Raw genomic sequence first — 16,515 nt, 5'->3', positions numbered from 1 at the left:
TATAACTAATAATAATCTGTAAAAATAATAAATGTATATTATGTTTATGGTCTCTTTCTACATGTTGGCTTCACTTTTCTAGCCGGGGTCCATGTATACTACGTCCATGGGTAACAAACCGACGCTATCGCCCGAGATTCGACGTCGCGTATGTCTCTGGCGTCATATCATCTTTCTCTTTCCCGATCTGATTGTCATCGAATCTCTTATTGCCGATTGACAAATCCGACAGTCGTCTGATTCTGACGAGAACAAGTGTGATAGACGCCGACTCGATACGACGCGACAAACACTGACACAATATACCGAAGAACGAAAAGATTAGTCACTAATAACGTACTCACGATACGTCCCGACAATCGCCCATCGCTCACTTTCGGTGGACAAAAGACGCGTAAAACGTATAGCGATGTCGATCGATCTGTCAACGGCGGCTGCTCGGCGCGGAAAGTTCAAAATCCAAGATGGTCGCGCAATTGAGAGCGTACGCCGGCTATCAGCGCCGCGGCGTGAACAATGTCGCGCTCCTGCAACGTCGCGTTATACAGGGTGCTTTCCATTTAATAATACAAGTCGACACAAGCATCATCCTATCTTAGTTACTCATTGAATATGGAACAAAGACAGAATGATGGTTATGTCGACTTGTGTTATTAAATGGAAAGCACCCAATACTTTCTCTTTCTTACTAACACACTGACGTTACCGCTCGAGATTCCGCGTATATCTCTGACGTCTATTATCTCTATATTTCCTTCTGAATGTTTAACTTTCGCTTAATAAATTCGACGATTGTCCGATTCTAATGCTATTTGAGCGAGTCGATAGTACTTACAGGTGTGTGAGATATCGACTTGACATGTCGTGGCAAGCACGGGTTTATACGCCAAGACACGGGAAGATTACCGTCTAATAACGCACTCATGATACGTACCCGACGATCGCACGTCGCTGTTTTCGACACTCCCGATATTGATTTCAGCGCGAGACTCACTTTCGAAAAATAATGGACGCGTAAAACGCGGAGCGACGTCGATCCATGTATCAACGGCGGCTGCTCGGTACAAGAAGACTGAAGACGCGCGCGCAATCGCACACGTAGGTGAACGCTATGGCGCGCCATCTGCCGGTCAATTCCGCAGATATCTCACTACTCGATAGATCGATTTTCGACATTCGATAGATCGGCCATTTTCAAGCTGGCGTATTCGTTTCTAGCTGCGCGTTCCTTATGACTGTTCATTAGTCCAGAGGACAAGTTCTTTCCGAATTAATTGACAGTCATGTGAAATGCATAACTAGATAGACGGATTCGGCCGGAAATTTTTAGTAACTATCGATCCATCGATGGCAAAGCATCCGTGGAACTGCACACGTGGCGTCGTGCAATATGTTGCAATATATGCAATATATAATTCACATGTACTTACGCGTTGCGCGTATTAATAATAATTCGAAAATACGACTAAACGTTTCAAATCCCTCGGAAAAATGTCGGAGCATCGGGAAGAAGAAAGGAAGAGAAAGGGCATACGGTTATCTAGCGGTAGCGATGAGATTCAGCTCGTAACTTATGAAATTTGGCTTATCATTTATTCAAAGTGGCTCATAACTCACGAATTACCATCGCCTCAATATCTACAGCGAGATAAGATTCCCGTCGCAAATTCACGCGGTAGTTTCGCGAGTACGCGAGACGCCCGACGAAAGGGACAGGGAAAAACAAGGAAGGGATAATCAACGGCGTAATTCTGTACTTACTCGTCTGTATGACGTAGGCAAATCCATCTTTGACCCATTGGACGGCGCCGACTCTGTTCCCCACCTCGCAAGGAATTACCACCTCGCCGCCCTCCAGGACGGAGCTGTTGTTCGGCCTAACCCGGAAATATTGTCCGCCGTCGCCTGTAACAGAAAGATAAAGGTGATTTCGGGTCGGGAGAGAGAGTTCCATCCCGCGGGGCCGATAAGCTCGCGTGTTCCTCTCCGCGAACGGCGCTTTGCGAGGAGCGTTTTACTCGCTCGACTTTACTCGACTGGCTACCGCGGGGGCGGTTTGTGCAGCCGTAGGCTAATAAAATTACGTCTATGCGCGCTTTCCTTTATTTCTCTCTCTTCCTCTCTTCCACGTAAGCATGCAGATTTATGCGCGTTATTCGCGCAAAGGAGGAAGAGAGAGAGAGAGAGAGAGAGAGAGAGAGAGAGTCGCGACGCTAGTCGATGATTTCGTTCGGATGAATAGTAACGGATGAATAGATAAAACGTAACGGTGCCTTTATCCTTAAAGAGCCCGGGCTCCGGATTTATCGCGCGCTTTGAGCAGCGGGCTGGTTTCCTCCGAGTGACCAGACTGTTCTTCGCTAAATGAAGATAGAACGAAGTCGCGGAGGTAAAAATGTTACGTCGTTTAGACCGAGCTCCATCTTTTTATCCGGTTCCTGAAGTCACTCTGTGGAGGAGATCCTAACAGACGAGGTTGACTTCCGAGCAGAATGATTTATTGAGAGGGAAGAGAGATATAAATGATCCCTGCCGAATTAAACGGAGCTACGTCGTGATCGAAACGGACAGAGGCTGCCGACATGCCGGCTCCGCGCCTGCGTTAAGTATGAAATATTAATTATTATAGCCAAACTTGCGCGAAACTTACTTTCACGTCTCCCTCGCTCGACCTTTCTACGTGAATACCTGCTGACCTTTGAGCGGCGAGAATAACAATGTCGATTAGGCGAGATTGTCGGGCTTTAACGATCGCCAGCAGGCGTTCGGGCTGACAGAAGACGGTCGTTATAGGATCCCTCGAATCTTGTTTATAAACAACTTCGCGTCGTCACGAAAACGGATTGTCGGAAAATGGAGAACACGTTGAATGCCATGCTATATTCACGTGCTATATTTATAGTGCTATATTTATAGTGTATTATATGTTAGTGATAGTTTACTACTTTTTATTCGATTCTAAGCATTAGATCGGTGCAAAAGGTTTGTCATGTTTAAAAAGAAGATGAAATTTCGAAGGATCAGTAATCTTTACGAATAAAATGGACAATATTAAGGCTCCTGGCCCCTTGCATTGTCTATCTCTTTTTAATGACGTCAGAAGCGAGAAAATGCACGCTAAAAATTCCTGCGAAATACGTTAAAATAAAAATATATATCCATAAAGTAACACTTGCAATCGATTAAACAAATTTGTAAAATATTCCGTACACTCCTCTTTTGCTCTAACAATCAATAATTTGTCGTAAATTAACGTGACATACAATTCATCTTTTTAACCTATTTCTTCGCCTATTTCTATTCAGATTAATTTACAATAAATTATTGATTGTTAGAACAAAAGGGGAGTGCACGGGATATCTTACAAATTTGTTTAATCGATTGCAAGTGTTACTTTATGGATATACATTTTTATTTCAATGTATTTCGCAAGAATTTTTAACATACATTTTCTCGCTTCTGACGTCATTAAAAAGAGATAGACAATGCGAGGGGTCAGAAGCCTTAACTGTTTCTAAACTTTCAATAAGGACTTTCAACTTGCAAAATGACAAATATTTTGTATCGTACAACCTAATATTTAGTCAAATAATTCCTACACTGAGAGAAAAAGATGGTCGATCTAACTAAAATTATCGTTACTGTATTTTTTAATTAGTTGTTGTTTCTATACGTGATATATGTATGTGAAATTATTACCAAACTAACATTACAGTAGAATTTAATAAAAAAATAGTTTTCTTAATGAATAGTTTATAGTAATTATTCCTCTAATTATAGCTACAAGCAATGAACCCTCATCCACAAACGAATGACAGGATCCCCGTGGGTGAGCGTTTCACATGATATGGTTGACGCGGCGGTCGACGTGTTGAAATGCCATTTATCATGACGAAAATTCGAACCTTCTCGTTACGAAAACGATCGCCTCGATGGCGCTCGATAATCCCAGCAATAATACACGAGTTCTCGCGATATCTTCCTTTATCGCCCGGCTAGTCCTGGAATCGTGTGAAACGCGAATTTGCGAATCGTCCCCGAGCCCGACTTGGCGTTAAATCGGACGCGAAGAGAGATACGGTCGTAAAAAGTCATCGCGTATAAGCGCAAAAACGGGCTCGCTTGGAAAGTCGTAGGATTTCTCGCGTGAAAAGAGAGTAGAAAAAGAGAGCGAGAGAAAATTATACATACATATTTACATATATGTGGCGACCAATAACCGCGCAGTTATCAAGCATTTATCGCGTGACGGCAACGTTCGCTTTCGATGCCGTCGTACGCCCGTAATCCGCGGGTTTCGGCTGACTCGTGCGCTCCGAACCGTCCTACTTAATTAACTTTAATTGTGCATTGCACGGCTCCTTCTGCTTCGTGCCGTTGATTATAACATTTTAAGGGGGAGCAAGGCTCACAACAGCCACGTCACGTCGACGTAGTGGCAGGCCCTCTCTCGTTGTTCACCTCCAGTTCGCTCGAAACGACGCGGAGGAAAGGGCTTAGTGAGCTAGGCTGGGGTAATTTCTTATTTTTAATCGGCTAGCCAAGTTCTAATTGCACTTCGCCCTTACCGCGCTCGCGGGAGAACGATGCTCCCTTATGCTAACGCGGATCGATTAGGCGCGCTACGAGCGGAGCAGCGAGAACAATAATTATGCCGATAATGTCGGCGATCACGCGAACCGCGTTAAGCTCTCTCTTTCTCGCTCTATTCACTCTACTCTCTACTCTCTCTCTTTCTCTATTCTACTATTCCACTCTACTATTCTCTCTCATCCTTCTTCACCCTCGGTTCTCCGATCGCTCTCTGTCCGATATTGCTGAAAGAATCAAGGTAATCGGACGGTTTGGCCTCGATACGATCGATAATCCCTGTACCGCACAGTATTCCACGTCTGTACCCACATAGCGCCACACGAGATCGGGCCGCGTTACGCGATCACCCCGTGAATATTTCCCTTTGTTCCATGCGGCGTGTGTGTCGGAGGGGAATTTACACGATCCGCGTGCTTTCGTCGATTTGGATCAATCGCGCACAAAGCGAAAGAAGGCGAATTGTGTGAACGAGACTTGGGTTAGTCATAATTTGTAGTAGAGGTTGGTTGGGATACGCACGAGACTCGGGAGCTCGCCTTTACAGTCCGGGCGGGGAATTGGCGGGGGGTTGGCGTATGAGAGAAAAATGTGTTTATAAAAATATCATTTTAGGTCAACGTAACATTTTTCGAGTCGTCTGGATTAGTTTCTCGAGCGTTGAAAGGTCCACAAACTTCCACGTCAATCTAGAAATTAATATACATATATATACGTATTTTTTCAACAATTTTTCCGCACGATGGCTTATTACGGAGAATCGATATCATACGTTGTAACGAAAATCAAATAAAAAAAGGAAAAAAATACCGATGTAGGTCACGTGAAGTGATTTACAATCGAATTGTTTATATTGGAGAGGGCATAGCTCACATTTTTGGCCAAATTGAATCAACAATGCGTTTTGATACTTCAGCTCTAAACTGTTGTGTTTGAAAACATGTCGCATTGCAGAGATACACGCGCTCTTCTATGAGCCTGCATTAGTTTCAAAAGCAGCGCGACGAAATATCAGAAACATGTTAAACGAGAGATAAACTCACCCAGTGGCGCGCTCTCGCTGTTCGTCGAATAGGATTATTTTTTGCAAAAGTTATGTTAACCGGTCTAACAGTTCGGCGCGACGGGCACAAAAGAAATATTTGCGCATCGCTCTCCAGTCGAGATAAATTTACGTAAAAGAGGGAAAAACGTTTCGCCAAATTTTCATCAGCGCGGGAATCGTTTTCATTTTGTTATCTCGCGCTTTTCCTAAAATCGAGCAAATTGTTTCCAGGGTGACTCCCGGACGCGAGCGCGCACGGTCTTTTCAAATGAAGAGATCTAATTAGGTTGCCGGCCGAACCAGCATTACGTTCGACAATAGCCGGGCTCGAGAGCCGGGAACAGTTCCGTACGTTCCCCAACGGCGTTGCGCGTTTGTATTTTTCAGAGAGCCATTAATCTCCGCGAAACCTGCCGCATCCCGGATTGCATTTGATAGTGGATTTGTGATGACGCGCCTAAACGAAAACCCGTTCGCGCGATACACGCACTTGGGATGACTCATCCGGGATGATCGTCCAGAGTGAACCGTGTAAATTGGGTTTCGGCGGTCGCCTCCAGCCCGCGAATTTACGCAATCCCGCCCGTCCAAATGCAACGTCAATAAAATATAGGTGAGCCGGTCGAGGTACGAGCGCGATTCGACGGACGTCGTTTAATTTTGTAGCACAGACCGGTCGACGGTACGATTCGTCCAAAGGGATTCGATGATTGGGCGCGATTGTGGAGAACGGATTAAAACGACGCCGACGTCGACGTCGCCGCCGCCACCGCCGCCGTCGTTGCCACCGCTACTGCCGAGAGTTCGAAAACAGTCGAATAACGAGAGATACGAAAATAAAGTTTGTAATCGAGTTCATTACGCACATGTCGAGTCTGGCATTATTCGCGCAAAAATTTCATTTAGACAAAGAGATTACGGATAAATGTAAATAAAAACAGGTAAAGGGAGGAGAGAAACGAGGAAATTAGCTTCCTCTCGTCTGTCGCGGAGATAGACGCGTTTCGTTCAAGCGGGAACTCACTGCATGCTAACAGCTCGCCGCGGTTCTTTGCCCGACAATAGAAGATATCCTCGATTAAAGTAGAGGAGATGGTTTATTTCCGATGTTGATGAAAACGCAAGTCTTTATTTCCCGTTTCGGTGGCTTCACTCGAATCTACGAGTAACAACAAAGATGCTCCTGAGACAAAATCAATCGAAATAGAGAGACGTACATCGGTTCCTATCAGCATAGAAATTTTCCGAGATTTTTCCAGATGTAACATAGATTCTGATTGGAAAGCCCAAATTTGTCTCAAAATTCGTTATACCACTACGATACCAATTGGGAATCCCATTCGAATCGAAATGGAAATATTACGGAAACTAATATCAAACAGAAAATTCCGTTTTCCACCAACTATTTGGGTTCCCCCTCTTCGCATGTTTGAAACATCACACTTTTGACCAGAACTCCGACTTATTTTGGAAAATCGAGCTTGATGCCGACTAGATCCCGAGGAATTTTCCATGGGGGCGTAGTAACTCGATTAAATCGCATAATTTGACCGAATGAAACGCTGGAAAAATTGCGTCAATCTTACAGGAAGCAGAATGCGTTTGCATCCAAGAGAAGACACCTTTATCTTCAATGTAGACGAATGATTCGCGAGACGCTGATAGAGCAGGAATCGCAGACGGAGAGTATCGTAGCGTTGCGAATACCTCAAACCGTCTGAAACACGCGCCAGACCATCGGCTTTAGCACGAGAATGGCGATAAACAATGGCCGGTGCGGCAAATACGCCGCCGCAAACGGCGCAAACGTAAACGCCACGTATGAAACGAGAGACGTGATTGCTTAAGTAAAATTTACCTTAACGCTCCGAAGCTCCCGACGCATTCTTAATCGACGCGCTGGAAAGCGCGCGTAATCAGCCTAGAGAAAAACAAACGTCCCGCCTGAGAAAAAGAGAAAGAGAGAGAGGCAGCTTGCAAATCCACCGTGTGAATCAAGCGATTATCGGCTTCGCAACTTTTCCTCACTCAGGCTGCAGCGCGACGTAGCGTTGCTTCACGCACGGCTGCTGCGTTTTAATAAGCGCCCCTATCGCTTCTACAGGGTGATCCGCGAGTTCTCGCCTTCGGAGTAACTCCGAAGCAATTCCGGGCGAACCGCCCGACTAAAAGCGCGGAGACACCGGCCGATTCTCGCGACCACCAGCGATCGCAAATTCCAGATTTTCCAGGAATTAAGTTCTCGTGCGCGCGCGCAAATTGATAACGAAGCACTACTTTTCCGTTCAATTTCCAGCGGACGTTGTTCCCGAGGAATTTTAATTTAACGATCAATCGTGTGCAAAAACACGCGAAACGAGACGTTGGAACATTTACTGCGGAGAAGACGGGAGACCTGAGATTTTCGCTGAGATAAAGTCAACCCTCCAAATTGGAGAAAGAATTCACGAAAGGAGATCCCGAAGATCCTGGGACGTCCTGTATACGTGCCCCCGACTTTTCTGTTTGTTTATTCCGGCGCGCAAGCTCGGATTAAATTGTTTCTATTCTTATTGCAGCCGTTCGAAAATGTCGCTCGTTGGATGGGTAGATGGAACGGGTAGGTAGCTGTCGAGGATGGAGAAGAAGAGAGGAGGAGGATGAAAAAACGGCACATGGTGCGCCGATTGCGTCGCATAAGTTCCGCGATTAATCGTCGCGCCCGATCAATTATTGAGCGCGCTTTTTATCCGCGTTGAAACATCCTTCCCGCTGCTGGCGCGGCGACGGTGGCTTTCGCGAGCCGTACATATTTACCTTTCCACTGTATTACGGACGATTCTATGTAGACCTCACTTCCTTCCCCGCGCGAGCCATTAGAATTTCAAGCGCGGATCCGGCTCCCGGAGAATTTTCGATAAAATCATCCCGCTTCCGTCCGTCCTTCTTTTTTTCTCGCTTCTTAGAAAAGCGCACCCTTCTCTTTACTCCACCTCTTGCCATCCTCCTCCCTCAACACACACAGGAGTCGACGTAGTTTCTAAGCCCTATTCATCGCTCGACCAGCTCGTCTCATCCGTCTTAATTTATTAGTTTTAGCGGCGTGAGAAGTTTCGGTGATCCGCGAGTTCCGACCGAGATCGGTACGGTATATGCGCTTCAGCAAGAGCAGTCCTGTTTTCACCGCGCCCGACGATCAAGGTGCACATATCGTGTGCGGGGAAAGGACCGCGTTCATTCTGCCTGAAAAATAGTATTACAATGCGATCAGTGTGCCGAGGATACTTCCCGTCACACTTCGATTAACTCCTCCCCTCCTCGTCGCGCGCGAGAAATAGCAAGGTGGATTTTCCTTATGAAGATTTTTATTAAGATAGCGCGGCGGCACCCCACGCGTTTGCGATATGTAACGCGCGAACGGCACTTGATAAGCGTGATATTACAGCGCGCGAACGGACAATCGATCGATTTTAATTTCGCCCGCGGGAAGCAACTATTATTTGCACATAAAGTATTGAAAATATACCCGCAAAAGCAATTTTCATCTCCCTCTCGAAACCAAAATTTTTTTTAAATGCATTAAGCGCTGTCGTGTATTAACTGCGACACACGTCGACGAAAAACCGCATTTTCCCTCATTAAAAAAAAAAGAGGAAAAAATAAAAACGCGTTGGTCAACTCTCTGCCTCTCTCTCTTTTTTCGTTTTTCTTTCTCTGAACGTATCTGCGGTATATAATGGCTGCTTTGATACTCTCGTCGCATCGGAATATCCCATTCCAGGAAGGAAATCTTCACGACGACTAATTCAATGCCGAAAAAGTTCCGGCGATACAAAAAGAGAAACGGCTCCCTGAGCGCTCGAGGTTGGGTCAACACGAGCTCGCTCGACGACGATTGCATCCCCCCGACGCTCTCGCCCCTCGAGATCGTCGTTAGCTCGAGACAGCCCCCGTTGTTTCGTGTAGCTTCCATCGCCATCGCCATCGCCAGCCAAATATTAACGTCGTTAAATTCAGAAGCGTAACAAATACATTTCTCGCTTCCTTGTCTCGATCGAGGCAAATTCTGTCACCCGCAATGAAAAGCCAGCATAATAAGTAGGAGGAGGCAAAGACGCGAAATCCCTTCCCCTTGCTTCAGCTGCCCCCTCGTCATTCCCCGTCTCCGCACTCATATTGTGCGAGGGGCAAAGAGGATCGTCCGCCACCTCGTCGCACTCGAAAATGCAATTTCCAGCATTGCGACGGCATCTAATTCAATCCGCGCCGTTTCTTCCCGGCTTTTGTGCCCGTTGCTCTTAGTCTCAGGACGAATTCGCGCTTCCGACGACGATTATCGCGAGTCCTCCGAGCCGAAAAACACGAACCGTGCGAATAATCGTGCGAAAAAAGCCGACCACTCCCCGCGGGAAGAGGATCGGGCCGTTTCGTCCGAATCGAAGACTGGAATCGGAACTTCGTCGACAAGATCGAATTGTCTTCCAAGTAATTCGCGATAGTGAGACCGCGACGATCAATGGAGAAGACGCAGTCGGTGGCGTCGAAGGCGAAATCTCGCCGAAAATTATGCCGGCTTCGACGACGGTCTTCAGTTATTCGCGACGAAACGTTATTAGCGGTGTCTCCAGCTGCGGAGGTCGCGTGTGAATTGAGAAATCAGGAGAGAGCGCATCTCGGAACTGCATAGAAAGAGAGCAAAAGAGAGAGAGAGAGACGCACGACGCGGTGATTCACTTCCGACGCCGCGCGGCGTCTTCGCAAAAAGGCGTCTCTCGCTTTGAACGATTCATCCGGATGCGATCGTCCGTGATCGAGCGCGTAAATTCGCCTTGAGTCGTAGAACGGTCGGGCGAAAAAGGGGGCAACGGGCCCCACGAGCAGGACAGAATGAAAGAGCGGTTCTCGTCCTTTTTGCCGTTCCGTACCTCGCCGATTTCTCCCTCGTCGGCGATTTCATTCAGTTCGTTCGCTCCACGTATAAAGAGAAGTGAGAAGAACGCAAGAGAGAGAAAGAAAGAGAGAGAGAGAGAGAGAGAGTGTGCGAGAGGAGAGTGGCGAGGACACATCACATGGAACGAGAACGTTCGTTTACGGGGCACAAAGGGATCGGGAGGAGTCGACTCCTCTCGCGCACACATTCAAGTCGAGAAGTTGTAAGTTACCTAAAGACGGTGCTCACCGCTGCATTTCCGGTTCGCCGCCGTTGCCGCTGACCACGTCGCAAAATACGTGAGTCTGTTTTTGGCGCAACTTTCGTAGTCGCGAGATATGCAGAGACGAGAGAGACAGAGAGAGAGACAGAGAGAGAGAGAGAGAGAGAGAGAGAGAGAGAGAGAGAGAGAGAGAGAGAGAGAGAGAGAGAGAGAGAGAGAGGGAGAGAGAGAGGGAAGGAGGGAAGGAGGGAGGGACAGAAGGAGAATGAGCTCGTGGGAAATGATAACCGAGGCTTCGACCTCGATTAAAGGACGAAACGAACCGAGCCCGCTGAATAAGCCGCAGGTAATACAGCGGTGAAAAGGGACCACGTCGGTAGACACGTACATTATGCCGGGAATTCGCGCGCTCCGAGAGTTCGCCAGATTGCGCGGATATATAAAATAATATGCAGCAAAAAGGTCGACCAGGTGCCTCGTTTGCGCCGCGTACGAGCGAATGCGTGTCTCCTGAAAAGAGTGTCTTTGGGATTATCTTTTTCAGCGTGGAGAGTGCTGGCGCGTATTTCGACTGTCGATTTCATTACCGATATTAAACGGAACGCGCAACGATACTCGGCGAGGGCGGAGAGTGGAATTGATCGCCCGCGAGTGCACAAATAAATCAAAATTTTAGAGTAATGTTTCGCTCGAGCGAGGTGAGCTCCGTCCGCGAGGAAACCAATTTTGAAAAGCGGAAAATTAATATCTTCACGCGCATTTCGAAGCGTTCTTCGGCGTTTGCACGCCGAATTTGTGCTCGATGATGGTTTATCGCCGTCGTTCGGTAGTCTGTTTAATATCGCAATGTAGCCACGCAATTTTGCGTAAAACCCCGTGCGGTGTGTTTGCGGAATAAATATGAAATAATATATGGCGATACAAGATAATAATTAGGTAGAATTATTAATAAAGAAACCTACAAACACTAAAACAGGTGAGATATGGGACCTCGAACGACATTATGTCCGACTCGCGTTGTCGTTCTCCAGGAAAAAGACGGAAACAGGAGGAAAGAAAAATGAAAAAGTGTACGACTCAGCGATCTAGAAATACAGGTTAAACGCACGTCGAAAGGCAGGTAACGCAGAAACACGCGCCGCATATCACTGTCTCGTTATTTTAAATTAGAGGAGGCGCATTGTGACGCGAACAGCACAATGCGGCTGTAGATAGGGTAACCGATACAATGATTGACCGGCATGCCGTAATTGACCACTACGCGTTCGCTGCCTGTATATCAAAATCGACGTATCGGCTATAATTGTTTTCAAAACAAACCCCTGGGAGCTAGAGCTAGAGCGAGAGAGAGAGAGAGAGAGAGAGAGAGAGAGAGAGAGAGGGAAGAAGGGGGTGAGTGCTCCCTCGTTAACTTATAATCCACTCCACGCGCAAGCCCGCTATCTGTCGCTTTCCACCGCGTGGCTCGCACAAAATGCAACAAAGGTTCAATTCAAAGTTGCCTGTTAAAAGTGACGTCTTTCCGCGACGTCTCTAACGCTTTCGCGCGTCACTTCAGTAGCCCTCTTTGTTCTCGAAGCGGCACGAGGCGAAGCTCAAGAGAATCGACTGCTATTCTTGAATCTCATTTACCATTCGTGTCACTGCGCCGTTAATAAATCTGCCCCGTTAAGTGATCACTCGTACGTGCACTCGTGCAGGGCTTGCGCAATCGCAGGCGATCGCTCGGCCGTAAGATAATTGTATGAAATAATTTGCGAGTACACGATATTAGCAGAAGAAATCAATTTTGCGCGAATCTCAACGCAAATTCTCGCTAGGAGGCGGGAATTCAGCCCGCTCGTTTTCTTCTCTCAAGTTAGGAGAGAGAGAGAGAGAGAGAGAGAGAGAGAGAGAGAGAGAGGGAGAGAGCACCTCTACCATTACCGAGATTACCCAGGATCAATGTCCGTCAAAATGTAATAGCGAGCTCGTTTGTTCCATCTATCATCGGGACATGCAGTGAACCGGAGAGAAGATAGTGTATATCGAACCGTATCGTCGTAGAATTTCAATGAGCAGTCTGCTCGTCGCCCGCGTTCGATATTATCAAAGAAACGTGTCTTATTTCGCATCGAGCCGAGCGGAAAGAGGGTTTCTTCTTACCAGGGCCTCGGGACTGTCGGCTTGCGCAATTAGTCGCACTACTGTGCAATCACGTTGCGGTAATTGAAGGTTGCGTGAGTACACATCGCCAACTATGAATGCGATAATAACTAGAATGGAAGCGAATGCTAAATACAGGAGGGAGCGCATTGATTTTGCCAACTTCTACACAGCCGAATTACTCCTTACGCGTCATCAAACAGCTTCATCGCATTGATATTAGCACAATCGAATTTCCCTCATCTGCCATCGCGAAATACTGACAATTTTTAACGCGTCAGTAAAGTAAGAAATTTGTTGCGATAACAATCGAGAATCACAACGTTACAAAATTTATACATTGAGAAAAAATATCTGAAATTAAGAAAAACAATATTTGTTCGCGCGGTGAATATTAATAACATATTTATCTAAATCGAAATTATTTTATTTAAATGGAATAAACAATTGCTTCTCCATGTGACAAAACTAAAACTTTAAGGAAATGTATATTTTCTTATTTGAAAAATACCTCATATTAGCATTAGTAAATATGTATTATTAGTACTCGTCGAATAAACACTTTTAATTTCTTCGATATTTTCTCTCTTAATGTGTATATACTGAGAGACGAAATATCAGAAAATTAAGAAAAATATTCATTCGATGGATATTAATAACATACTTGCTTTAATCTAAATCCTTCGGTTTAAACAGAATAAATAATCGGTAAAAACATAACAGTGTGTTCTAACAAAATATATATTTTCTCAGCCGCGAAAGACGTTTTTCCCAATGCAAAAATACATACATTAGTATAGGTAAATATGTTATTAGCATCCATCGAACAAATATCCCTTATTTTTCAGATTTCCACTCTTAGTATGTTCATGTATATTAGCATGTAATTTTTGATGTCACAATTTTCACGAGATAAATATTGAAATAAAGCTCGAGAGAGCTTCGTCCACTGAGACTCATTTCGATGAGCTGATTCATCGAGACGTATAGTTCGGTAAGTACCTATCTTGATGGCAAACGTACGACAGCTTACACGTAAAGCATGTTAGTTCCTATAAATTAGATACTAGATTTCGCCCGAATAGATGTTTACTTTGAGCTTATGTACGGGTCGCCTATAAGTCACGGTCGACTGAGATCGTGCGACTCTTCATGGTCGAAGGCTTTCGCTCTATGCGGTTATAAAGTACCGCTACGGACTCTGATCCGATGAGAAATTATGATTTATGATAGGGCTCACAAGCACGCTCTGAAGCGGCTGTCGAATCCGACGGAAACGCCAAAACACCCATCGTCCTAACGATCATCTCCTCCGTGTATCTTCCGAGCTTCGCGGAGGAGAGAGATATGGAAAATAAATAGTCATACGCGTGCAATTGCACGCATTCTGCACAGAGAGCTCGGGATAACATCGTCGTCGCGGCCTAATCCACCAAATATGTCTCAATTAAGTCGCGGGAATGCAAATAGGTGAAAACTTGACTCGTCGGTTAATTTCGAGCATAGTTGAGAGCTCGACGCTTTACAGCCGTCATGAAATGTAACGCGAGCGAGCGAACGCGCGCGAAATAAAAAGTTGCGGGAAAAGATGGCCATCGTAATCGAATTCTCGCGCCCGAGAGAAAGTACGTCGCGAGTTAGCGCGTGATTTTACGCCACTCTTGACGCACTCGTTGCCATGCGACGGCAAAAGAGTAAATATTCTATCGCCTCGTTAGCTTTAACTCGACCTGTCGCGTTGCCGAGCTGCTCGGGCGGCGAATAAATTTGTCGTTTCGGCTAATTGGCGTGCCGAGACGTCTTCGTGTTCGAGACACCCAGAGGAGAGGCGTCTAAAGGACGACGTGCCGTCTCACTTGAGAGAGGGAGGAGAGCCCGTGGCGCGACCGGATGTAAAGCTTCGCCGTCGTTTCGCCGCGGCTCGCTTCCTTTCGTTCGTTCGCGCCTGGCGATCTCCATTCTGGCCGGCGCGCAGGCCGGTTATTTCAACGCTCTTAATTACCCTTCTTCTCACAGGCGGACACGCATGAGCGCGGATCGTGGGATTGTTTCGTGTTTCTTTCGCGGCTCGATCGTGATACCGCGGCAAGCGGGGGATCCGAGCGTGCCCTTTTCCTTATCGCGTGGAGGAGAAGCGAGCGGGATGATCTCGTGAGGGGACGTAATGCGCCGCGGCGATAAGGCACTCGGGCCGATTAGATCGAGAGATTAGCGCTCTGAAAGTATGACTGTAATCCGACGAGGATGAGATAAGTCGCGCCGGGACATTAAACAGCTTCTTTTACATCCCTGCTCACTCCTCTCGTTCGTCGTAATTTGATTTTAACACAAAACCGAAAAGATTACCCTTACGACTTCCCGACAACGACAATTATCGTCATCCTATTACTATAACTTATTACTAATACGGAGGGAATATTATAGTTTTCTTTTTCCCCACATAAACTTTTCACTGTCTTTATCCCGTGTTTCTGGTAGTGCAGGAATAGATTGTCAGTAATTATAATACAATTATTTTGACTGCTTTGGAAGCTCTAGTGTCGAATGTCACGGAAGAATAATGAGGACTCATTCGGTGATCACCGAATTTCAATAAAGAAACGGCACATTGTCGATGACGTCCGTCGCGAAAGTCTGGCCGGAATATTTTATCTTAAGTTATGTTATTTTCAGGCGGATAGTGCCGCGTCAGAGGACTCGCTGAATGTAAACGGAAAATGCAAAACTCTCAGTGCCAGTGCCGAAAACATTTTTCATATTTTTATATACTTTTCGTCATTTCGTGTCTTCGCGTACGCTCTGTAATATGCAAATGGGCTTCACCGCGCTTACTCCCGCTACCATTACCTGTCTCTCTTTTCATCCCTGTATTTAAAATCGCAACATATCTCTGAATATATCGAGCTTTCATCAGTTGTCTCAGGACCATGTTTCGACATTTCCATAATCAGCATAATTTCCAATTTACAAAAATACCGTCTACTTTCTCTCTCTTTCTCTCTTCCCCCCTCTTTCTCTTTCTCTCTTTCTCTACATTCATTCGTCAACTTCTATCCTGTAGTAATCTTTTCCCTCTGTTTCTCTCTCATAAAATACTAATTATTTATTTCGCTGTTATGAAAATTATTTCGCTGTACACTCGATCATAGACACGACGATGGTAAAAGAGAAGAGGAACAGCAACACCGAGCGAGGTATGAAGCAGCCAATTTTCTTGGAATGACTCTCGAAAAGCTCGATCGCGTTTATCCGAGGTCTTCGCTAGAGGACTAAGCTAGTGACTTTCGTCAGTACAACGATGATATTTTCACGAAAAGTCTGTTACGTTGTGCCGCGGCGTCTGCTCTCGTTGTCGCTATGGCACTTACACACTCCCAGCAGGTGCATTTCGCCCAAACACTCCCGGGAGCCAGTGCATCGCCGAGGCAGGACTTTTCAACGATGTTTTTCGGCGCGAACGCTTGAGCAGGCAGAAACTTACATGCTCCGGGCAACTCGTCTAATTTCAGGTTTGCAGTCAACAATTCGAGAGGCAGCAACAGAGAGAGAGAGAGAGAGAGAGAGAGAGAGAGAGAGAGAGAGAGAGAGAGAGAGAGAGAGAGA

At 46.1% G+C, this 16,515-nt stretch overlaps 1 protein-coding gene across 7 annotated transcripts in view; it reads right to left on the bottom strand.

Annotated features, from left to right (window-relative positions):
• Window positions 1-16,515, bottom strand: part of LOC116845494 (nephrin) — a 338,079-nt gene that overhangs the window by 99,013 nt on the left and 222,551 nt on the right. For all 7 annotated transcript variants that reach the window (XM_032818245.1, XM_032818244.1, XM_032818256.1 and 4 more), the window contains exon 2: window positions 1,762-1,905. In XM_032818245.1, coding sequence (XP_032674136.1) covers window positions 1,762-1,905 — 144 coding nt within the window. The remainder of the gene's footprint in view (window positions 1-1,761; window positions 1,906-16,515) is intronic.

Source organism: Odontomachus brunneus, unplaced genomic scaffold, assembly GCF_010583005.1.
Source record: "Odontomachus brunneus isolate Ranch 3 - 2012 unplaced genomic scaffold, Obru_v1 Obru_scaffold_052, whole genome shotgun sequence".
NCBI lineage: Eukaryota > Metazoa > Arthropoda > Insecta > Hymenoptera > Formicidae > Odontomachus > Odontomachus brunneus.
Note: the sequence above shows the minus strand (reverse complement) of the source record. Positions and strands in the feature narration are given on the sequence as shown.